Source organism: Artibeus jamaicensis, unplaced genomic scaffold (genome assembly GCF_021234435.1).
Source record: "Artibeus jamaicensis isolate MK-2021 breed Jamaican fruit bat unplaced genomic scaffold, CSHL_Jam_final contig_432, whole genome shotgun sequence".
In the NCBI taxonomy this organism is placed as follows: domain Eukaryota; kingdom Metazoa; phylum Chordata; class Mammalia; order Chiroptera; family Phyllostomidae; genus Artibeus; species Artibeus jamaicensis.
In genome coordinates this window covers 190959-215966 of record NW_026521828.1, presented here as the reverse complement: position 1 = coordinate 215966, position 25008 = coordinate 190959, and the positions used below count along the sequence as shown (strand labels likewise).

The window sequence follows — 25008 nt, the reverse complement described above, 5'->3', positions numbered from 1 at the left end:
AAAGGGTTAAGTGGGGGTCAGGGAGCCTCAGCCCTGTGCTCTCACACAGGCCAGGCCCTGGCTACGTGGGAAAATAAAACAACCCCCGCCCTCGGGGTGTTTACAATCTAGTTGGGAGAGAAAACGAAACAGAGAGAAATTAGATGAAATCATGAGACGGGATTGTAAAAGGATCCAGTGAATGGAGGGACGGGTAACCAGAGCTCGGACAGGACAGCCGGAGGGAAGTCACAGCTGAGCTGCAAGCAGAAGGAGGAGAATCCGGAGCCTCAGGCGGAGGGGGCGTGTTCTGGACCTGGGAGCCGGCCTGTGTGAGGGCCCTGGGGCACGGAGACTCCCGTGCGTGCGAGTGACCAAACCACGTACACAGGCTCAACACCGAGGGGCAGAGGTGGCAACGCGACGGTGGCCGGTGGTCCACGGCCAGCCCCAAACTGGACCTCGGGACTGTGGTGAGGTGCTTGGACTTGTCCCCACACCGGGAAGCGCTCGAGGGATGTGACACACCTCCGCCCGGCCTAATGTCCTAATGCGGTGCTGTTCTTGTGCCCTCCCTCTTGTCCTGCCGAATCGTGGCATCGGCAGAGGTACCCTCTAATACCTTGTCTCCGAACATAATATAGCCCTGGCTGGTGTGGCTCAGTAGACTGAGCCCCGGCCTGTTGAACCAAAAGGCTGCTGGTTCGATTCCCAGTCAGGGCACAGGCCTGGGTTGCAGGCCGGGTCCTAGTTGGGGGCTTGTAAGAAGCAACCAACTGGTGTCTCTCTCTCACATCAGTGCTTCTCTCCCTCTCTTTCTCCTTCCCTTCCCCTCTTTCTGAAAATAAATAAAATATTTTTTAAAAAATGTCTGGGCTTCAATCAAATATCATTTTGTCGAGAACCAGGAAGATATCAAACAGAATGCAAAAAAGACAGTCAATGAAAGCCAGCCCCAAAGTGACAGGGACATTTGACATATTCGACAGGGTAAAAATGCTTCCGTAAGTGAAGTATCAGTGCACCTGCCGCAAATGAAGACACAGAAAGCCTCAGCAAAGAACAAAGTTCCAGCCAAGAAAAAACAAAAAACCAAAAAAAAACGAGCACATGGGAACGTCAGGACTGGCAAATACAACAGCCAAAATGCAGAGCTCAGTGGATGGATGAGTGCAAGGGCAGAGTGGCCGGACGGGCAGAGGGAAGAATCTGTGAGCTGGGAGACAGAACAACAGAAATGACATACTCCGAATGCTGGAGAAAATACACTGAAAAAAAAGAACAGAGCCCCAGGGCCCTAAGGGACCCCAGCGAAACAGGGGTCCCCAGAAGGAGAGGAGAAAGAGGGTGAGACTGGGAAAGGACTCAGAAACAATGACTGAAAACTTCCCAACTTGGACCAGAATCATCAAACCACAGGTTCCAGAAGCTGAGCCCCGCAAACAGGATAAAAAACCCACAACAAGACACAGAACTCAACTTCTGAAATCTGTAGACGGAGTAAGCCAAGTGTCCCACCTCTACCAGGCTGTGTGGGACCTTTAGAGGCTGAGTGACCAGAGCTGGGGGCCACGGGTGTGAATGACCAGGCAGGGAGTGTGGCATCAGGGGGCCTCACACGATTTTAGGGCGACCGCCCTGAGCTCGGATTCCTGCCTTGGAAACAGTGTCCTGGGGTCTTCAGTGGGATAGAAATGGGGTTCTCAGGTGGGTCGAACACACCAATTCTTTGGGGCCTCCCCACCGGCTGCCCCCTTAGCCTGCAGTCCTGGTCCTTGGCCTCTTCAACGTGGCTGGCTGCTTCAGGTTTCTGTTTAAAGGTCACGTCCTCAGAAAGGCCTTCTCCTCCGGCCCTAAGGTAGGTGTTCCAGCAGCCCCGACTCCACCCAATGTTGCCATGGCACCCTGTTTGTTTCCTTCTTCTTGTCGACGGCATGTGCCGCTGCTCACTCACTGGTCGACTTGGATGTCGCACATCTTCCCTACTCACCTGAGAGTCCCACGGGACCAGACACCACCTGGTGGCCCCCGAGGGGGTGTGTGCTCCGTCGTCTGGCCCATAGTTGACAGACACAAGTCTGTGTGTGTGTGTGTGTGTGTCCATCTCTTTGAGATTTTATTTATTTACTTTTAGAGAGAGGGGAAGGGAGGGAGAAAGAGAGGGAGATGAACGAACACCGATGTGAGAGAGAGACATCGAAAGGCTGTCTCTTGCACGCACCCCGACCGGAGAATGAACCCACAACCCAGGCACGTGCCCTGACCAGGACCCAAACCGGTGACCTCTCCCCCTGTGGGTCGATGCCCAGGCGACTGAGCAAGTGTCTTGTTGGTAAGAAAGAGAGAGAGAGAGAGAGAGAGGAAGGAAGGAAGGAAGGACAGAACTGAGAAGGGGAGGGACCCACCCTGTAAAGGACTGTGCTTCGGGAGCTGAGCTAGCCTTTTATTTAATCATCTCCTTTCGTTGTCAGTGGACAGTGAGACGGGCGTCCTTGCTCCATTTGACAGACGAGCAAGCCGAGGCTCCAGGAGGTGCAGTCTCACGCCCAAAGCCATGCGTCCGCCCAGAAACAGAGCCCAGTTCCACACGGGGAGTTTTCCTTCTGTCCGTGCCTTTCCCACGCCTCCACCCAGCCCCGCTCCGTGAAAGCAAGTGATCTCCGGGCTTAAGCCCCAACCCTTCCTGCAGTATCTTGTCAAATTCTCTCAGGAAAGTCTTAGAACGAGGTGTCAAACCAGGGCTAGTGGACAGGTGAAGAGCGTTTCACTGCGCCGGTTTCTAAGCAGTTGGGCCGGAGTTGAATTGAAGTGCCTGGGTACCATGGCGATACGAGCTTTATAAAGCTCTATAAATACCCGAGGGAGGCTTCTCTCAGCCAGCCTGCTGGTAACCGCATCCACCCCCGTTCCCACCAGGGCTCCTCGTCAGCGGCTGGGCTGGAGTGGAGGCGGCTTGGCAGGGACTCCCTCCCCCGGCTCACACTGTCTTTCTCCTCTCCACACCCCCGCCCTGGAAACTGCGATTTCATCTCCTCCTAATTCATTTCCTCGCTGGTGAAAGACACAGCGACTCCCAGCCCTCAGGACCCAGAGGACTCTCGGATGGGAGAGTCGAAACTGTCCCTGCCAGGCGGGGAGAAATCCAGTTCACTGAATGAATGAACCAGCCAGGAGAAAGGGAGAGACCGGGAGGCAGGCAGCCCGGGGAGAAGAACGCCCCTCCTCCCATGGAGACACCTCAGCCTATTGAACTCCCTGGTAGCGGACCCCCCAGGTGAGTCTTGTGGCTGCACAGGTGAAGGTCAAAAACCAGGTCGATCCATCCTCAGCTTAGAATTCAGAACGCTCACTTCAGCCCTTGCCCTCTGCCTGTGAGCACAACCGTGACCTCAAGCCTGAGCCTTCCCACCTCCGACCACTCCAGAGAGAGATGCCATATGAATGAAAGCAGTCCAAGCCCAGTCTGCAGGCTGCTCCCTGACCCCTCACAACCAGACTGTCAGTGCACTGACGCCCCTTGTTCACTGGCACCTGAGAGCTCACGCTGCTGTGAACTCACAAGAAAGACCCACCAGAGCCGAGTTGGGATCTTGGCTCTGTTACTGGTCGCATGACCACGGGAAAGTCATTTCTCCAAGTCTCAGTTTACCCATCTGCAAAATGGGACTGCAAAGAACCAGCCCACTGTGCCAGGAGCCCTACACACCCCGCCTCCCCGCTTATAAAATAAGCAGGCAACACGAGACGTTTTTCGATTTATTTTCGAGCACAGGATTAAGGCCTGAGCACCTAGGGGTAATAAGAAACCATCTTTATTGCCAGTTTCTCCCACCCTAATTTTTCCTGGCTTAGGACATTTTCCTATAGTTGGAAAAAAACAAAACAAAAACCAGTCCATGAGCTCAATGATGAATTTCAACGAATGCGTGACTAAAGAAAGGGGGCGTTGGGGGCTCGGTCGCAGGAATGACAATGACGCTGCGTGTGTTCTCAGGGTGCGAGGCAGAGATGGCCTGGAGCCTCAAGATCCCTCGGCCTCAGTTTCCACGGGCTCCACTTCCTTGAAGAAAACAGAAGCTAACAGGAAACTATCGCTAACATATGTGTTCCTTTTTTCTTTTGTTTTTTTTAAGCTTCGTTTCTCCTTACCACCTTTGTGAAATATGTTACCCCATTCTCCAAAATTCCCTGAGACACATATGTGGGAACTGGCCTTTCTTCTTTGCTGTTGCTGTGGGGGAAAGGATTTCAGTGGGCGTCTTTAAAAAAACAAACAAACAAACAAAACAGGACGACGTGTCCCAGGCACAGGTGTCCCCTGTGGGCCACCTGGATGCCAAAGCAAATGAAGAAAGGCTTGGCCTGTGGTCACTTCTGCCGTGTCACAGTGGCCAGAAACAGCCCTGGGACGGGGGCGGGGAAGGCAGGAGGGGTTGGGCTTCTGGCTTTCCCTTCGGATTCCTGCGGCTCAGTCACCTGTGGAGTAACGTCCAGTTCGCTCCATCCTGTGGCTCAGCCGGTTTTACCTTTAATCCCTTTCACGTTTGTCCTCAGATTTGAAGAATGCCTGGGGATGATTCACCGCCATCCCCTGGGGCAGGCAGTCATCTGGTTTATTACCTCACCCTGCTCCCAGCGTCTGGAAGATAATCTGGCATTCTTTTGTCGGGGTGGGGGGTGGGGTGGGGTGAGGGAGAGAGGTAAGAAGCCCAGAAAACACACCAAGGCTTTTGGAAGTCGATTCCTGCTCTGGTCTCGCTTACCTGCTCCCCAGCCCAGGTCTAAAAGTCCAAAGGAGCAAGTAACTTGGAAAATGCCAGGGCCTGGGCACCTGGGCCGGAGAGGAAGTTGGATCTGGCAGTCTAGAAAGTGTTTTCCCCTTCACCAGCGAGCCAACCGGTGAGGAGGCTTGATTGCAAAACAAGACAGAAACAAAATCGGTAATCGAGGGACTGTCACAAACAACCACGTACAGTTTTTTTTGTTTGTTTGTTTGTTTAAAGATTGTATTTCTTTATTTTTAGAGAGAGGGGAAGAGAGGGAGAGAAACATGGAGATGGGAGAGAGAAACATCAATCTATTGCCTCTTCGATGCACCCCGATCAGGGACCAAACCTGCAACCCAGGCACCTGCCCTGACCAGGAATCAAACTGGGGATCTTTTACTTTGTGGGTCATTGCCCAACCAACTGAGCTACACCAGTCAGGGCACAATTTGGGGGAAGGGGAAGGGCTTGGCCTTGTGTTGGGGACAGAAAACACTTCATTGGTTCACATTTTATTGGGGTATGCTTGTTGCCAGGCACTGGCACGCCCAGTGTGCCCCTAGGGGCCCTGGGGTGAGTCAGGCTTACTGCCGAATGCCAAGCCCTCTATGTTTCTCTTCTCCCTTGGCCCCTACAACACAGGCCTGCTGAGTCTGTGTCATTGTGTTTTACAGACCTAAGCCTGAGACGTCGGCTGAGCAAGTTCCTCAAGGTCAAAGGGCTAGAAAAGAGGGTGGATTTGGGACCCAAATTGACCGATTCCAGAGCCTCTGTTCTCAGCCAAAAAGTGATGAAGCATCAACAGGGAGAAGCATTCTTCAGCACCTATAATATTTTAGGTCCAGGAGTCCCAGAGTATAGTCAGCCCTTGGACTTTAAATGAAAGAATGTATAAAGGAAACCAATTTTACCATAGGCTAATTGATATAAACAAGGGGTAAGTTCCTACAGAATCAGCATAACAAAACGATGTGGAAAAACAAGACATCGAGAACCTGCTTTAATTTAAAAAGAAGAAAGACAAAGTATTGGTTAATGTTAGAGCCCCAGTGCTCTAGTCAGACCTGGGTCTGCTTATTAGCTCTGCGTCCCTGGCCCTCAAACCTCAGTTTTCTCATCAGTGAAATGGGTATAATGAGTGGTATTCCCTACTCCAGAGGGTTGTTGTGGAGATTCAATGAGGTCACGTGTGTGAAGCACCTGGCACCACGTCGTTGGGTTTACCTCTGAGCTACTGCCCTGATGGATAAGTGGGAGGGTTTTTATATAGTGAAGGCTTGGCCCCCAACCCAGGAAGTGGGGAGGACTAAAATCCCCCAGGAAACAGTGGGAACTCCCGCTTTTGGGTGTGGTTGGTCAGTGTGAGGCCCACGTTTCTGGACTTTTGTGCGTGGCATCTATGGAATGAAGGAGGGAAGGAAGAGCCAAATGCTGAGCCCACAGGCCTGTCCTCCTGGAAGTCACTGACTTGGTGAAGGCGTTTGGAAGTGAGAAACTGCCATGCAGGGTCTTTTCTGTTGAGAGGAGACCACAAACGGGATTCCCTCCATCCCTTGCTCAGCAGACCGGGGCCCACCCAGCACAAGACTCTGGCTCCTCAGGGAGAGAGGATGGGGCTCAGACAGGGCCGTAGGTACCCCAGAGCGCTGGGCCTCACTCCTTCAGCCCAGCTCCCCGAAAACGACAACAACAAAAACCACCCAAATGATTAAACACACTCAGGAAACACAGACAAACCCATCAACACGCTACATTCCTTTTCGTATTTAGTTACATAGTTTTAATTTCTCAAGAAACATTGTCTGATTTCGAAATTTCTTCTAATCTTTTTAAAGATGAAATCGTTGCTTTGTTTTCTTTACTCTTTTTTAAAACACCCTTTTCCCCCAAGTCTGAGACATCCTCACCTCGAGATAGCAGAGGAGAGAACAGCTGGTGAAGCTGCTGGCCCCCAGCCTGGGACGGTGCCGGTCTCAACTTAGCTAATAACAGCAACAGCACTCAAGTGTTGACCCTGACACCCTCTGGAAGCCCTCCCGGGGGAGGGGATCACAGCACTCCCAATTTTCCGGACCCGGAGGAGAGCCAGCTACATTTGCAACTACGGGAGGTGGGGGGATGGGTGAAACAACATGGGAGGAAGAATGGAATAAGAGGGAGACAGATGGTGCCTGTGTTGGGGGAAGGGATAAGAGATCCTGGAAAACTTATGTTCCCCGATTTACAAGCATGTTTCTATTTAACCACTTCTTGCCTACTCCGGCTTCCACAGAACAGGGAAGCGGGGAGTTGTAAGATGTAGGGCCACCTGCGCCAAGAGCCTGGTTACTCGGGGTGGAGAAAGCCAGGACCGTTGGGACGCAGAGGCAGAACAGCTCTTGCTCAGCCTCCGGGGTTGCAGTCTGGGTCTGGGACCCAGGTAAGAGGAGGTCTCCCTTTGCCCTGACCCGGGCCGCGTAGCGGCGGGCGGCCGGCGGTTCGGGCTGCCCCGCGAGGGGGCGCGTCTCGGGCCCTAGGACCCGCCCTCGCGGCGCTGGGCGTGGGGAGGGGATTTGGAACCCTGGCGCCCGGCGCTCCGCCTCCCGTTTCCGGGGCAGCGCGGTTACCTGCACCGCCGGAGCCGCACCTGGCGGAGGCAGAAGTCGCAAACGGAGCGGGCGCAAAACGGCAGAGCGGAGAGGAGGGACTGCACCCGGCTGAGGGGAGGAAGAGGCAGCGGAGGGCGGCGCGGAGGGCGCAGCGCACCGCGCGGCGGAGGAAGGCAGGCGGCAGCTGCGCTCGGCTAGCTCTGCCCCGCCGGCCGGGCGCGCACCCGAGCCCGCACCGCGCCGCTGCGGGCGCACATGGCAGCTTGAGAGGCCCGCGGCGGGAGGAGCGGGCGGCGCCGGGCCGGGGCCGGGGGGCAGCGGAGCTGCATGGACTGCCACGCCGCGCTGGCCAGCCCTCACTAGGGCCCCCAATCTGCGGGCGCCACCCCCACCCCCCTGATTATGGTGCCTCGGCTGCGGCCCGGACCGGGTAAAGCCGGCCGGAGCCGCTGAACCGGGAGTCCCGGCGGCGGTCCGGAGCTGCATGGGGGAGTGCGGGCTGCACTTGGGAAGATGCCCCGGCCGGAGCTGCCCCTGCCGCAGGGCTGGGAGCAGGCGCGCGACTTCGACGGCAAGGTCTACTACATAGACCACACGAGCCGCACCACCAGCTGGATCGACCCGCGGGACAGGTAGGACCCGGGAGTCTCCCCCACCCCCAACTGCACCCTCTACTGCCCTAGGGGCAACCAGCTGGGATGGCCAGGAGCGCGGCGTGGGGGCCTCCCTACCAGCCTCTGGCGCTCTCTTCGCCCCCCACTCCCTTTCCCTTCCAGGAGCGCTGCTGCCGCCCCTGTGGGCTGCCGGGAGGAGGGGACAGCCCGCGAGTTGGCCCAGGCTGCCCCCCTCCGCCATGCCTAGACGGAGGATTTAGGCCCCAGCCCTCACCTGCCCCGAGTTTTGACCTCAAGCTCTAGCCCCGCCCCCGCCCCCTTTAGAAAGAAAAGTCTGGCGAGGGCGGGGGACGACGGAGCCGAGTGAGCTGGGGCTTCCCGGGGAGGCTTTCCCCTGCGTGGGGTGGAGAGCGGGGAGGAGGATGGGGCAGCATCGGTTACGAGGGGGTGGCAGAACCTCGGGATTCCGGGGGAGACTGCTGAGGAAAGGACAGACATCACGCGCAGGACAAGGCAACCCGGAGTGTGGTTTATGACAGGTGCTTTTGAGGTTCTGAGTGGAGCACCTGAGCGTGGGGGGGGGTGTCTGGAGGCCGGGAGTGGGAAGGAGCGGGGAGGGCTGATCTGATCCGGGAGATTGGGTCCCCAGGAATCCACAGCAACTTGGAAGCTCTGAGGATGTAGATGGAGGTGAGGGGCCTCCCGCCAAGCCCTGCCTGTCGCCCCCTCCTCCTCTCTGTCCCCCTCTGGGACCCGGCTTCTCAGCGCTGCACCAGCACGTCGTGACCTTGGTGGCCGCCACGCTGGCTGTAGCACGGTATTGTTTTTTCTTTTTTTTTTTTTTGCTGAGGCAGGTGGAGTCTGAGATGCCTGGTGTGGCTGTTAGCTTCCAGACTTTCTCTCTCGGCTTCCACTGCTTGGAATTTCTTTGCACACATGCACCTCCTCCCCACCTATGACCGGGTGGTAGGGGGAGGTAGGACCACCCTCGGGGGGGGAGGGACCTTTGTTGTCCTCTCCTAACGCAGTCAGTGGTCTCAGTGGTCAGAGCGTCTCAGGAATGTGGAATTTTCACCTGGTCACTGTGACCTTGGGCATTAGGTGCCTGTGAAACAATGGAGGTGAATTTTCTGGACGCTTCCATCTTTCTGGGTTGGGACGGAGGTCCCAGAAGGCCCGTACGGGTGTACAGCAAGGTGAGGATTAACAAAGACAAAGACAGCACCTAAATTCATCCACTTCCACATCTACTGGTTTGCTCCACACTCGGTTCCATGCCAGAGGTCTCACGATGGGCACCTGGGAGAGAAATATTTAATGCCAGAGAGTGTTCCCTGGCCAGGCTGCTTTAACCTCCGAGCCTCAGTTTCCCAATTTGTCAGGTGCATGGTTTGCTCTGAAGGGAAGCAGTCATAGTGGAGCTCTCAGAAGTTGGAGAGGACGCAGAAAATAGAGTCTGGTTTCCGTTTTTAAACATAGGAGAAAATTTGAGGCCCGGGGGTGTGATGATGTCACGAAGCTCGTATGTCCAGGTTCTTCACCAGCTCTGAACTTCTCACTTCCACCCGTGTTCAGACTCACTTTCCTTCCCCCTCCCACTCCGGGTGAGTTGCGTTGCTAAGCCAGGCAGCCCCTCGTTCCCTCCCAGAACAGACTCCAGCTTCTCTGCCCTCCCCCACTGGAGGTCCCAGCAGCTTACTCCGGCAGGTGTGCTGTTACTCCAGGCCAGCTGGACGTCAGAGGTGGGCATCCATACACCCAGGGCCGCCAGCTCACTGCAGTCACACATCTGTGGACTGACTTCCCTGGGGCACCGAGGGGCTGACACAGCTGTAGCAGAAAGCTTCAGAAACGGCAGTAATTCTTTGCCCAGGGAAGATGGCAAGCTGTGTTACTGCCGTGAAAACGGGACTTGGCTGCTCGAGCGTAACTTCCCAAATTCTGGCCTCATGTAGACCACCTTCCCAGCGTTTTGCTGTGTCTACCTGCGCTGTGGCTTATGTAATACTTGACTGTGTATCAACTCCATGTGAAAAAGTTTAAACCGCTTTCACAGGTAGGGAACTAGTAACATCGATTGCCGTAAATAGAAAGGATCCTTAAAATTACAGTGGAGAAAAAAACAATCCGTTGACATTGTAGGCTGGCTCCTACTGTGGTCTGCCTGTCCCCCCCACGCCCCCCCCCCCCCCCAGCAGGCTCCGGCACAGGCCCCTGCAGCCTTTGTTTCAGGCCAACTGGCAAGCACCAGAGAGGACTTGGAAACCTACAGGTGTTAAGTGGAGCTGCTCACGTCTTCTCATTGGCTTTGCGTCTCCTGGTCATGCACCTGCACTGGGCCTGTGTGGGGCTGAGGGGCTCTGAGTGCAGCCTGGGGTCCCTGCTGTGGCCAGCTTTGGAGTTTGGGCAAAGATCTGAGCAGCAGGGACCTCCGTTCTGGCCTCTCCAGAGTTCCCTGCCTGTCCTATCGCAGGGATCTCTGCCTTCGGGTCCTGCCCCAGTGGGCGAATCGCTGGAGGTGCTCTCAGTCAGGTGCAGGCACTTCACTGGGGTGAGGACGGGGCTGGCGAGATGGTTTCCAAAGGTCCTGCCAGCTCTTGGGTCCGATTTCGCACTCCTCTGCCTCTCCTTCCTCCTTCCGACTTCGGGGCAGAATTCGGGAGTGGGAGTAGGCAGCAGGGTAAGGGGGCTGTGAAGAGGAGGGCAAAAATTTAGTAATAAAGCTAGAAAAGAGCCAGATTGCCTTGGGGTGGCGGGGTGGGGCAGACCAATTGTGCGGCTGGATAATGCTGTGAAACAGAAAAGACCCCATACAGAAATTCAGTTCCTTCAGTGCGTGCTTGCATTGGTCTCGGCTTTTTCCGTACCTGAGGGAAGGAGACGCCTGCCCATTCCCCTGAATTTAAAAGAAGTCCGTCCAATGGTCCTGGAGTCAGAAAAGTGATTTCTTAGCCACCAAGAACAAAATAGCGTCTCGGGTTACCAACCCTGAAGAATGTCCGGGCACATTCCTCCCTCTGGGGCCAGGCTGTTTGTGTGCCCTGCGCCTGCAGGCTGCTGGGGGTAGGGAATCCAGTTTTCAGCTTTCCCTTTCACCGTGGGGTTGGAAGAGACGCCAGGCAGCTGGCCTTGCCAACTCTGTCCCCTTCTCGCCCAGGGGAAGACTGGGGGGCCGAAATTCCTGAGGACGGTTGTCCCAACAACCGGAGAGGGTCCAGTGGGCAGCTTGGGCCCTGCCCACTGGGCCAAAGGCTCTAGCGGCACCAGGGCTGGGAAGGTGGTGGGTTGCCAGGGGATGAGGTGCCGCCTGTGGCGTGGTCTTCCTTGAGCAGAATAATTCCTGGTGCGCCTGGGAGCTCCCAGCAAAGGGCCAGCGTGGCACAGGTACTTAGCTTAGTGGTATGCCAAAGCAAACACCCCGGTTGTTCTCTGAGGAAGAGTGGATTGTTGGAACTGGCCCTGCAGAGAAGGTTCCGGAAGCCTGATCCCACTCACTCGGTGGTTTGTGGTCAGACCTTTTTCCAGGAGCCACCTGCAAACCCCGGGCGTAGTTCCGGGGTCTGTGTGTGATAAGTACCCGAGAGCTCCATGGCAGAGAGGCCACGTGGAGAGGACTCAGCAACCCCTCTCAGGACGTAAGGAAGGACTCGGGCTAACCATGCTATTTCAGATGTCATTTATATTCTAGGGAGTTGGGTTTGCAGCAATCCTATGTTAACCTGCTCTGGGCACCGACCCGTGTGAGGAGCTGACACCATGGTTAAGGGTGCTTCCTGGAGAAAAGCATGAGCACTGTTTCTGGGACATGATTTCAGGGGGCTCGCGGACCCCAGGTTTATGAACTGACGCCATAGATCAGTTTATTAAGTGCTCGTCACCACTGGTATTCCCTCCTGTGTAGGTAGGCAGGGAACACTGTGACTGAGCTTTTACTGCATTCGGGCAGTCTGCTGAGAACTTCGTGTGGGCGATTCCTTCCAGTCCCCCTCCCAACCCTGGGAATGGGTAGTTGTCTACCTGAGGCTCAGCGGGGCTGAGTTTGCAAGCGAAGCCAGTCAGCTTTCGTGCAGCCGAGCTGCCAACGACAGGCACGCAGCCTGGTGAACCCCACTGCTAATCACCACACCACCCAGCTGCCCGCCAAAGCAAGACTTCTGCTCCATGGCCCGAGGAATTTGGTTCCGGGGAATGGTACTGGGGTGGGGCAGACATGGTTTCACCCCCCACACACACACTTATTTTATTTACTTTTAGAGAAAAGGGAAGGAGAAAGAGAGAGGAACATCAATGTGTGGTTGCCTCCCGCTTGCTCCCCCACTGGGGACCTGGCCTGCAACCCAGGCATGTGCCCTGACTGAGAAGCGAACTAGCGACCCTTTGCTTCGCAGGCTGGTGCTCAATCCACTGAGCTACGCCAGCCAGGGCTGTTTTCACTTAACCTGCAGCCGTTCTTGTTGGGTGGCCAGACCGTGGTTACCCAGAGAGCACATGCGGGCTCACAGAGAGGGTGAGCCTTTGAGGTCTGGCGCCCTTGAACCTGCTACGTGCCACCTGCGTGGGCCTGGCCAGTTACAAATGCTCTCAGGTGAGCCTCGCATTTGTCTTCAGTAGGATGGGGAGGTGCCCCTGGGCCCGCAAGGGCAGTTCTGAGCATTCAACAAGCTAAGCAAGGCAGGGCAGGCAGCATGGAGACCGACAAGCAGGGCACCCCTGGGGGCGTCCTGGGGGCGCCGGCTCTTCTGGGTTTTACTAGAACTACCTGCCGGACACTTAAGTCCAGTGGAGGCCGAATCTCCACCCAGCTCTGGAGCAATCGGCAGGGGAGATGGATCTTTCTGGTTGTGCAGCTCTAGCATTCTTAGTTCACAGATGAAACAGACTCGGGCAGGTGACTTGCCCAAGGTCACACAGCAAATAAATGTCAACCTCCAGTCTCTAGTGCTGGTCTCCTTTCCTCTTTCGGCTGCGAAAAGTTTTCTCTAAAAATCAGGTCCCATTTATCCTCGTCCATTGTAGTAATTTGGGACCTTTCATGCTTTGGCTGAGTTCTCTGGAATCCTTTTCCTTGTGAGGACCAGTGAGTTCTTTCATGGTGTCATGGTCATTGGCAAGCTGTGCCATAGGAATTTGTTGCTTTTCGAACAGTTACAGTCCCCGCAATTGTAAGGGAGTTACTTTTTTAGTAATCAAAGTGGATTAGGTTATCGTCAGACTAATGCCACTTTTCACCAATTTATTTTTTTTTTTGATTAAAAAAATTTATTTTTAGAGGGAGGGAAAGAGTGAGGAAGAGAAACATTGATCGGTTGCCTCTTACATGCCTCCAACCGGGGACCTGGCCAGGCATGCGCCCTGACTGGGAATCGAACCAGCGACCCCTTGGTTTGCAGGATGATGTCCAACTCACTGAGCCACAGCAGTCAGGGTTTCACCAGTTTCTTAAGCAGGAGTTATAAACAGCCTGCCACTGCATTTCCCCGGAGCCTCTGTTCTCCACACTTTGCTTCCCGACCCTCTAACAGCTGTAGATGTGCCTTCACAAGTTATCAGTGGGGCTTTTCTTCCCCTCTCGGTCCATGGGAGTCTACGATGCATGGGAACATCGTTTGCCAATTATTAAGAAAGAAATAAGGTTTAAAAGCACTAGTATAGATAACAGGAAGAAATAAGAGACTTTGGAACCCATAAACGAATAAAATAATGCGAGCGTTAAAATTTATGTCGTGCACTAAGTGTTTTTTTTTTTTTGCACTAAGTGTTTTATGTTATGATCTTATTTCATCCTCTCACCCACCGTGCCAGGCAGGTACTGTTATCTCCATCTTCTGATGAGGAAAGTGAGACTTAAGGTTAAGTAACTTGCTTCGAGGTCACCAGCAGGTGATGCATCCCAGACTGGAGCCCTGCTAGTGGAACTCCTGGCAGAATCTGCCAGGGGGAGGGGGTGCCCTCTGACAAGCTGGACTTGGGAGCGACCCCTTATTCCTAAAATGAGGCACATAGGGTATGGATCTCAAGGGGAGATGTGGCAAAGGCGGGTGGACCAGAGAAGCCAGTGGAAGCCACGTGGCGGGCGGCTTGGGAGACTGTGGGGTGCAGACTCTCCCTCCTGGGAGCAGCCAGGTAACCAGAGCTCTGGGAGGGAGAGCAACTCAGGAGGACACTGTGTGGGTAGAGGTCAGAGTCATGTCCGAGTTGCTGGAGCAAGTGCTCCCAGTGGCCAAGGAACTAGTAGCCAAGGCAGCTCCTCTCTTGTCACCACCCCGCTGGATAGTGGCCTAGCCAGACTGACCTGGTTCTCCAGTCCCTGGGGACCTCAGGTAGCTGGGAGACACTGCTCTTCTGAAGAGAAGAGAGTCGGGTTGCCTTCCTGACTGGAGGGCTGGAATGCCAAGCTCAGGTGCATGGAGGGGAAGCAAAGTGAGAATACGTGGCGGTTGGAGGCGGCCAGCGTGCTGCGGTAGTGCTCTTGGACGGCAGAGGCCTTGGTCACGGTTTGAAGGCGTTGGCGGGGCAGGGAGTGCCAGCTGAGCGGCAGTCTGGCCGTCGGCGCCCAGCGTCAGGAGCTCTCTGCAGCCCCCAGCTCAGTGAGGCGCCCGGAGAGGAGAGTCCCACTTCCTGCGTTTGGAGAAATGGCTTGGGTGACATCGCCTGCCCCTTCCACTGGGACAGGGCTGAAGGCTGCATCTGGGCTGAGTCCTTGTGAAAAAGTGCCGCTGGGCACAGAGAGGGCCAGCCAGCCGGGCACACCCTTAGGTAGAACAGCGAGCCCCAGGCCCGGGCTGCGTGTTGGCTGCCCCAAATCCCTGTTTCATCGTGAGATAAAAAGGAGAGCAAACTCCGCCATGGGCTACAGGGCTGTTTTGTTATTTAACCTTCACCAGCAAGCCATTAAGCTTCTGGCTCTGGAGCAGAAAACCTCTTGCCAAAATAAGGGGAGGGCAGTTGAGGAAGGGGGGACAGGCATTCTCTGCCGTTGTATGGGGAGAACATAGACCATTCTATGAAGATGTTGGCCAGGGGAGGGGGGTGGAGTCAAGAGAGTGGGGAGGGGGGAAGCAAAGGACAAGTGGAGTGGGTGCCCCCCCCACTACTCCAGCCCCCACCCCCCATTCCCTTCTCAGTGCTTCTGCTGCTGACGGCCTACTGTTGGGAAGAAATGGGATCTTTTCGTTTCAAATGTCTGCCTAAGAAAGAAGACCGAGAGGCTTAAGTTCTCATTCAATGGTCAGCCAGAGGGGGAAAAAAAATGGAGCGGCATCAAGATTAGGGACACCTTTGTTGGCTTTTTTTCTCCCCCCTCCATTTATCACTCTCTGGCAGCCAGAACAGCAGGCCAACGGCAGCTGCCGACTTTCCCCAGCCAGCTGCCTGCTGTTGCGGCCCGGCCATCCCCATGCCGGCTTCCTCCCCGCTCAGAGGTGCTTACTTGTTGGACTCATCACTGGGGGAGCCCTCAGGATCCACCGACTGGTACCTGCCTTGGAAGGCAAAGTATCAAGATACAGGGATCAGGTTGCTGCAAGCATGAGATGGCCCTGCGGAGACTCCCAGCCATGTGTCTGTCGGGCCCTTTCTCGGGTGCCTAGAGGTCTGAGCATCCCCACGTATTCCAGGAATTCCTGACAAGAACATTGTTTGCCTTTGTCTCGCTAACAGTGAGAGTAGTAACTGGCACCTCATGGTAACCGTGGTGACCATAATCAGAGTTATCTGGAATCTTCATCCACAGTGTTGCTTGGGGCGTTTCTCTGGCATTTTGCAAGTGAAGGCTAAGCACTGTCAAGTCACAAACTCAAGGTCATGTCGGTAGAAAGAGGCCTCGTTCAGAGTCTCAATCTAGGTTTGTCTGATTGCAGAGCCTTATTCTTTCTTTCTTTTATATTGATTTGTGAAAGAGAGAGAGAGAGAGGAAAGGTAGGGAGGGAGAAACATCGATTTGTTCCACTTACTGTGCACGCATTAGCTGATTCCTGTGTGAGCCCTGATGGGGGTCAAACCCACAACTTTGGCACATGGGGGCAACACTCCAACCCACTGAGCCACCCAGCCATGGCCAAAGCCTTGTCAGTGAATTTGGAGAGAGGGGGCAGACAGCAGAGGGGAAGGGACTTTTTAATTCCAGAGAGGTGAACAGAAACATACCTCCTGTAGACATGCCGCGTTCACTCTGCAGAAAAATGTGCAGTTCCACCCAGGCGTCGGTTTGACACACCATGCTGTTCCCTGCCATAGACGAGACCTTGGCCAGGGTCTTCAGAGGACACCGAGCCCAGTCCGGGCTCTGTCCTTTATGCCCAGTAAGTGACCTTGACCAGGTTCCTTTTCCTGGGCTGTGGGAGAGCAGCACCTGCCTCCCCCACCCCCACCCGCCCCCAGGGTTGTGGTGAGGGTGAAATGGCACCACCCACCTCAGCTGGCAGCCCAGTGCCTCATGCACCTCTGGCTTCCTAACAGGGGCGGGTGGCACCGCTGGCGGCTGGATGACCTGCCTGTGCGTAGGAAGGGGAGTTGGCACCGTGGTCCCATCCTTGCCGACTCAGGTCTCTTCCCGGTGAGCCACGGTGACATCAGCGCTTTCAGGCCACCTTGGCAACACTCCTTGCATAAGTAAATCAATATATTCTTTCCCCCCTAGTCTTATCAGAGACAAGCCCTTCTTAGGAATTTCTGGAGTAGAGTGACTTGCCAGTGAGCTGGCACCAGGCTGCCTGGGGATCAGGGAGGTAAATTGCCATTGTCCCATTGTCCCGGCAGAGCTCGGGGGGCTGGGTCAGGGACTGGAGGTCTCTGGAACTCATGTGTACCTGCCTTTGACACTGTGCCCCCACGCTCGGGAAGTGCACGGTGCATTGTCCGAGAACCCGCCGACTCGAGCCTGAGGGCGGCACAGAGGGTGCTGGTAGTTATCGCGTCCCACCCAGCAGGGCCATTCCCTCCGCAGGTATTTATTGAGTGCCCACTGGGCTGCAGGCTGTGTTGCCAGTGAGGGAGGATCAGAGCAAAGTCCCTGCAGTCTGCACCCTTGGACGAGGGGGATGGACGAGCACTTAAACAGATGAATTGCTTGATGGTGGGGGGCTTGGGTATTCTCTTGCAGTCTTTCACCCCCCCCCCCCTTAGGGAGGTGGAGGGGCAGACTCCTGGGAACACCTGTTGGCAGTTGGGATGTGAACTTAGACTTGGAGCTGGGAGGCCTTTTGTGCCTGCGGTGTTACCAAGAACCGCAGCAGTGGGGGCTGAGTGCCAGAGATGCAGGGGTGAGGCAGGACCGGTGGTCTCCAGCTCAGCATGGATTCCAGATCGGTGTGAGACGGTCCGCAAGCTGTGCAGCTCTAGGTGGAGATGCCAGGCCCTCCATCCTTGGTTTCCTTCCTCCGGCGTCTGGGTGCGGTCAGTCATTTGAAAGTAGTTATGGGAGGCCTGTGAATGGATAGAATGTCGGTAATAAGCCTGGCAGTGATAGACCAACAAAAACCCTACCCTTGTGGAGGTTCCATCCCAGAGCAGTGGTTGTCAGGAGGAGGGCTTCTCCACCCCACTCCCACCCTGGTTTGGAGGGAGGGCCACTGAAAGGCCAGACATTTGCATTTCCAACCGGTTCCAGTTAAGGCCTTGATGCTTCCCAGTAACCCGGGAGGGGGGCCTCCTCTGATCCCTGATTTACAGCCTGGGAAAGCGAAGAGGGCAGGGGAGGGGCCGGGCCCTCCTTCATATGCTAAGAGAGCCGGAGGGAGCGGAGCGGTTCTGGAACCAGCCCTGTGTACCTGAAGCCCCGGGATTGCAGGGTTGCTGGATTTCGCTGGGCGAGGTCTATTATTCTGCCTCCCCCAGGCCTGGGTGGGAGCACATCTCCATTGTGAAAGAAATCCTGGGAAAAGCAGGGAGTCTGAGGGGATTCCAGAAGCTTGGAAAAAATTTTCTTCACATTGCAATGTATAGCATTGTCTGTTCTTGCTTGCAAGAAGACTCAGGAAATGGTCCTCCCTGATTCTCAACAGCCTTGCCGAGTTGCTGCTCTTCAGAGGGAGGGCTTCTGGGATCCTTCACCCCAGAAACTTCTGGGCTCCTCCAGGGGTGCAGGGGAAGGGTGGGCAAGAGGCAAGTCCCTCCCTTCGAAGAACCTTTCTGACTGGGAGGCATGGTCCTTGGCCGTGTTCGTGGCTTTACTTCTCAGCCTTCTCACCAGCTGGTCCTGCGACCTCGGTTCCATGTTACTGAAGCCCCAATGAGCCTCAGCATCTTCAGTGGCACAATGAGAATTAATGAGAACCCACCCGAGGGGGCTGGTCAGAATCAGATTCAAGGTCATTCGTTTTGTTCGAGTGCCACTGTCTGGGCAGCTCTGACGGCAGCCGTGAAGGCCTCCTCCACTGCCTTATGCAGTTTGCGCTCAGTTCGTGTATTCAGAGTCCCACATTTTTTTCTTTCTGGGTGTAAACTACTTTCTACTTGTTCCTGTGAAAGAGCCGATCATACTTAAGCAGGGAACTTCTTAGGAAACAATGACTTTTGTCAATAGGAACATTAGGAGGTGTCTTTACTCAAGATGTTTCAAAACCAGCCTGAGAGGTTTATTATTTTTTTTGCTGACAGAAAGCAAACATGTACCAGCAGCCAGTGGAGGACGCTGGGTATTTCTTCAGCCTCTTCATCAGTCACCGTGCCCCAGTGGGAGGCCTTCTCAAGATGTGATCCCATACTGGGAACTCGGTAAAGCACAGCCACTCACATCCCACCTTAATCACCTGCCCCCCTGCCCAGAGTCAGGATTGTTGCAGGTGGGCCCCTCCAGGTGACTCTGTCTCCCTCCTCAAGTGTGGAAACCAAGGGCCAGATGTTTGTAGCCAGAATGGCCTAAAGCAGTCTGTTAGTGGTCACCTGCAAAACCTAGCAGGGTTCGAAGAACCTACTGGGCACCTGTAAAGGCGGCCAGATGGTCTTTGTTGGCTTGTGAACATCTTAATGTCCCTCCTTCCCCCTGACTGTCCAAGCTGGACCCCCACACTTCCTTCCCCAGGCCCCACCACCTCTTGACAGCTTTGCATTGCGATTCACGGATGACGTTCAGAAGGGCTCCATGGTACCTTACGCTGTAGTACAGTGAGAGTCCCTTGTGTCTTCTTGCATCCTTGGTTAATAGGCTGCCCAGTGGCTGGCACTTAGTAGGAGCACATTAGCCAGGACAATGAATGAAGGCTTCTCAGTTTAGAGTTTTGGGTTCTGTTTCTGGCCCTTCCCTCAGAGCAGTGGTCACTTGCCTCTCCTAGTCTTAGTCTCCATCCCGCCATGATCGTGGGTAATGACCCTTGAGCTCCGTTTCACAGTGGAGAACCGGAGGTTGTGTGGGGGAGGTTGGAGTCAGTGATTCTCGAGTTCAGTTGCACATTGGGTTCACCAGAAGGGAGAGCTGAAAGCACCCGTGCCTGGCCACTCCCGGAGGGTCCGGGGTGTGGACTGGCCCATGGGGTTCCTTAGAAACTCCCCTGCTGATTCTAGGGTACAGCCAGATTGTAGGTAAAGACTGCCTTCTTCAAAGTGCTTGTAGAGTTTGAGAGGTTCTGCAAACATACCTTGTAAAGGGCTTTACAATGTGAGGTTTGTACAGTTCTACAGAGAAAAACTGAGTTCATTCAGGAAGCCCCAAAAAGAGGAGTTGTGGGAGGGGGAGAAATAGATATTTAGGGGATGTCAGGCACCTTGCTCTTTAGTAATTTCCCCTCTGCTATACTAATCTTGCCATTTCTTTCCTGATGTGTTAAGTATCAAAGAGATTTGGGCTCATCGTTGCCTTAATGTGAAAATCTTTCAACTCCCATTGCAGCCGGAATGCTTTGAAATAAATTGGCCTGAGCTACTTCAGAGCTGCGGCGCTGGGGGCTGGGCCTCCCTTTCATCTGCCGCCTGCCCTCAGCAGAAGCTGGTCCGGATTTCACGCACACATCTGTCCTCGAGATGGTCAGGGAGTGGGGAGGCAGATGTCACCCCCATGCAGATCATGGCCTGTGGGTAGGAGCTGATCGTAGTGAAGATTTATTCGGATTTTAGTTCGTGTCAGGATTTGGGCGGTGCGCACATCCGATCTGATTCTCACAGCAACCCTGGGAAGTCAGAACTGTCCCCTTCTGCGTTTTGCTGACGGGGAAACTGAGGCTCGGCGAGTTGAAAACTTGCCCAGGATCTCACAGCTAACAAGTGGCAAAAGTGGAGTGGGAACCCCATCTGTCTGCCCCATCATGTGGTCAGACCCGGCTGGCGTGGAGAGCTGCACAGGAGCGCATCCCAGTGATTGTGACCGGAGCCCCTCTCACTACTGGGTTTCCTGCCTGCAGTGGCCACTTCTTCCCTGGGCTCAGGATCTGTCTGTCTGAGCACCTGACCTTGCCGTTTGCTCTCCTCTTCCTCTTTCAGCAGATGTCCCTCTTTCAGGGAGCCGGTGGCGGCGGGAAAGGGTGAGCCTTTTTGCTGAGTACGGTTGGTTTTTCTAAATCCCTCCAAGGCTTGATTTCCTTGACCACATTGCCATGTCCGTGGTGGCGGTGATGAGCATCTTCGCTTCACCCTCCTGATAGACTGTTCTGCACAGGGGAGCCCTATCTCCTGTTACTTCGGCAGGAAAGACTTAGCAGAATCAAGTTCCCGGTGGATTCTGGTGTCTGACCAGCATATGGGCTTGGTCTGCAGTGTTCTTGCTCGCCTAGTCGGACATCCTTCAGGATGTTTGTTTGGGCATCACTCGAAGTCAGTCGATTCATCTCTGGCCTAAAGTGGCTCTGGCCACACGTGGACCACCTTCCACTGCTGTTGCTGCTGGGTAGGATTTTCAACCAAACAAAGGCCATTACCTCCTTGTGTTTGGTTCTTGGTGAGAGCCGTGCTAGGAAAGGGGGGACAGCAGAGAACAGAGACAAGACATTGTTCCCCATGGAGCTCACAGACAAATAATAAAGACAGAGACAAAATAACTACAGATTAGGGAGATGAAGAGGATGCTGTGTTAGAAATAACAGGCCTTGGGAATGACACCAAAGGGCAAGCTGTCATATTGTAAAGTTCCACGGGCGGAAAAACTGAGTTTGCTCTTCACATTTAGTAAGACGTGTCTATAGCGGTCATCTCTCTCCCTCTTCAGGCAGGTTTTCTCTGTTCCAGTAAGAAGTTGTGCCACTCATCAGGGGGGCGACAGCAGTGTTTTTTCTGCTCGTTTTGGGCCAGGAGCTCCGTGTACACCCCGAGGCACTGTGATCTGCCTGCCCACAAACATCCAAGTCTCCTAGGAGACGGACTCAAACGCACATTCCCAGCCCGGCCTCCCTGAGCCTGGACAGAACCTCCAGAGGATGTGAACTCCAGGCTCCAAGAGCCCCAAGTGATTTTGATACCTTCTTAATTTTGAGAACCGCTGATCACCGGCATAGACTTGTCCCCAGTGGCAGTCTCAGGAAGGGCACAGTGGCCCCCCCTGCTGGGCAGGTGGGAGGTGCCGCTGGAGGCTGTGAGAAACTGAGGCAGCAGCGTCTCCCTGCATTTCCCTCTAGTCCCCTGTGTTTCTCCACCCCCATCATGGTTTCCTCCTGGAGCCTGTAAACTACAACAAGCCTAACATTTGTTCATAAGTTCGTGAACCATATTGTGAATCCATTCTGCCGCTTACTTGCCATGTGACCTCGGGCAGGCTAGTTAATCTCCGAATCTCAGTTTCCTCTCTCTCTGCAAATAAGGCTAAGAGTAATAAAATAATAGCCAAGTTTTATTGAGTGCCCAATGCTGCTCTAAGTGGTTTGTATCTTGTTAGCTTCAGTGTCACTCTAGCCCTCTGAGGGAGGTGGCTGTTACCTTCCCCATTGAGGTATGAGCATGTGGAGGCACAGAGAGGCTGAGTAATTTGCCCAAGGTCACACAGCTAGAAAGCAGCAAAGCTGCATTCAGGCTCAGGCCACCTGGCTGCGGGGCTCACGCTCTTAGACTGCCATCCACTTTGAAGGTCTATGAGAGAGTCACAGCGTGCATTCTCTCATGTCAGCCGTGTAGCTGAGAGCAGGGCTCTGAACAAGTACTCAGAAATGTGGACAGTGTCTATGACATCCTTGCAGCATTAGTTTGCAAGTGCTTCGTGGCCTTCATGCCCCTGGTCCTTCTCATAGTCCTTCAGCTCAGCACCCACGGCTAACCCGGTGTCCCCAAAGTCAAGTTTCTGTGACAGATACTAATTTGGAAAGATACGGAGCTGGCCTTGAACTGGATTCAGCTGACACAGGAAACCACCAGAGGGGGTCAGAGGCGGGGTCATGTGGCACCAACCACAGTCGGCAGCTGCCTACTCGGGAGAGGCCGTGGGCAGTTGGCATCCCTGGGTTATTCTTGCTCAGAACTTGCAGAGCAAATTGTTCTGAATGCTGCCGCGATAGCAGGACCTGGACGTTACTGTAGCTGAGCACGTGCTTGATTCTGAGCCCTGCTCCTGGCCTCATTCCCTGTGGCATCTTCCATTTGTGGTGTCGCCCCAACCTTCTTGCCAATGGACGTGCGGCAGGTGAGTTCGAGCCCTGTGAGCAACAATGGGAAAACCTGCTGGAATCTGGCCACGCCGCCTCCCCACCCTCAGCCAGGAAGGGCCAGGTGGTCCCCGGGGCCTCTTGGAGACTTTCTCCACAGCCTGAGCAGCCTCCCCGGGGGGGTCCCCTGGTCCCCCATCCCCCACCAGGAGCCTGCCCAGTGTTGCCCCGCTGCCACTCGCTCAGGCTCACGCTGTGGCCCAGCACATTGGCTTTGCCCGGGAGCTGGTTAGAAATGCAGAATGCCAGGCCCACTGGGTCAGAAACTGTGTTCTAACGGGATCCCTAGTGATCCTGGGGCACGTTGATGTTTGAGTAGCAGTAACCACTCAACACTACTTAGGTTTGCGTGGCCCAGTTTCGTTTTTTGTTCTGGGTGTGGCTGACTGTGCCTCTCACCAGCTCTGATTTAGGGCTCACCACAGAGTCACGCCATCGATAAATGGCTGATTATTTCAATCAGTTGTAAACATCTCTCCAAGGGAAGGGAGCTTCCTAACTGGTTCCAGAGGCCCACATGGTACAAGGATTGAAGCTGGGAGGCCCAGTTGAAAGAAAATCACACCTGCTAAGAAACCGTGTTCTGAGGCCCCAGCATGTCCACCCGCGGGGTCAGGTGGCAGAGGTCAGAGCAGATGCAGCCTGTGCAGGAAGTCCACAGGGAGCAGAACTTGGGCCTGGGGGGCCTGGGGCACTGGGCAGGTGTGGCCCCACAGGCACTTGGCAGAGATCTCAGGGCAGGAGTCAAGCCTTCAGAGGACATTGGCAAGAGCAGGACAAGGAGGGCTGGGGTCCCCAGTAAGTTTCCCAGGCAAGGGCTGGAGCCAGCAATGTAAATGGTGGCTCCTAGCATGAGCTCTCAGCAGGGTAGCAACAGAGCCTGCAGCCCAGGCCTAGGTTGGCTGAACCAGCTCCTGCCCCCCAGCCCTAGTCCCAGCCTGGGGAGCCTGAGTGGGTGGCACCAGGGCAGACTCCTGGTGGGGGATGGGGGACAGGGAACCAGAGAACAGGGCTGCAGCCAGCTCAGGCTGCAAGAAAAACTCCAAGAGGCCTGTGGCCCGCCTGGCCCATCCTGGCTGAGGGTGGTGAGGAAGTGGCCGGATTCCAGTGGGTTTTTCCATCGTCGCTCACGGGGCCCTGGCTCACCTGTGAGCAGTGTTCCGGCATGAGCCTGGACCTTGGCCCAACACATTCCTGCAACAGCACCCACCCTCGTCCCCAAGACACAGCTAGGGCCCCAGGAGTATGAGCCAGGCTCCTGACCCCCTCCCTGCTTTCATTTTCAGTTTGTCTGAGGTTACGTGTATGTCTGTGCAAAATGACTGAAGAACGAGTCATTAGTGAGCTGTCTAAAGTCCCTTTGTGGGCATTCCAGGAAAATCAGTCAATATTCCATCAAAGCCACAAATGGCTCTTTCAGACCCTGAGTTCCTTCAAAGCAGGGTTTCTCAGAGTGTGGTCCGCAGACCTCCTGTGTTAGACTCACCCAAGGAGCTTTGTGAAACACAGATTCCTGGGACCCATTGAATCAGAATCTCAGTGGGCTTCCAGGAATGTGCATTTTTAATATATGACCCAGAAGATCTAGTGCACCTTACCCTAAAATCCCTCTGCTCCCTCACGCACGACAACACGTTCTCTTTTCTTTGCAAAGCCCACGTGTGCATCATGCCTGCCGATACTCCCTCCCTGCCCTGCTGCACGCAGCTGACGGCCACCTCTTCCAGGGAGCCTGCCTGGCCGTCTTTGTCCCAGCTCATGGAGGGGCCAGCTGCCACCCTTCTAACACAAACTTTCCACACAGTTGTTGTTTCTCGTGTCTTTTTTCTCCATGGAGTAGTGAAGCATCCTGTTTGTCTCCCTAGGCCAAGCATAAGGTTTTGTAGTAATGAATGAATGAATACAAGCGAGGGGGCCTGAGAGGTACATGGGAAGCTGCTGAGTCAAGGATGTTGAGTAGATGCTGTACAATAAGAAACCGCCTCCCTTTGACTCTTCTCCTGGTCAGTCTGAACTGAACCAAGCTGTGGGGCCGGAGGGCAAGCATTAGACAGGAGGAGAGCCCAGGGCCCCTCCAGTGAGCAGAGGCGCAGCCCTGGGCCTAACCTCAAACCCGGGGCTGCTGGATTGTCAGGTGGGAGGAGTTGGGAACAGAGCGGTCGGACCATGGACCTTCCCTAGATAGAGGCCTTTCCCCCAGTGCTTCTTGGAGTTCCGTACCGGGATTTTCTGTGTGAGGCCCTGAATTGCTCTTCACCCATCATTGCTATCCTCCTACCATTGCTGTCCTCCCACCATTTGCTGTAATGCCATGAGGGAGTCAGGTATTATAAGATTTTAGGTAACTAGTAGGTTTCTTTTGTGCTTTTTTTTTTTTTTTTTTATGAGGATGCCATCTCTAAATGCACTTCCTTTCTCTTCTCAAATTGCACTTGGTTTACTTTCAGGAGGAAGACGTTACAGTGTTATCATGTTGAGATTTCACATTCAAACCATAATGAAGGTC

General features: G+C 54.7%; 1 protein-coding gene across 1 annotated transcript in view; it reads left to right on the top strand.

Annotated features, from left to right (window-relative positions):
• Positions 1-7326: 7326 nt before the first annotated feature.
• The window catches only part of WWC1 (WW and C2 domain containing 1), a 117722-nt gene continuing 100040 nt past the window's right edge, over positions 7327-25008 (top strand). Inside the window, exon 1 of the mRNA XM_037167964.2 lies at positions 7327-7965. Within this exon, the coding sequence (XP_037023859.2) occupies positions 7847-7965 (119 nt within the window). The 5' untranslated portion in view covers positions 7327-7846. The remainder of the gene's footprint in view (positions 7966-25008) is intronic.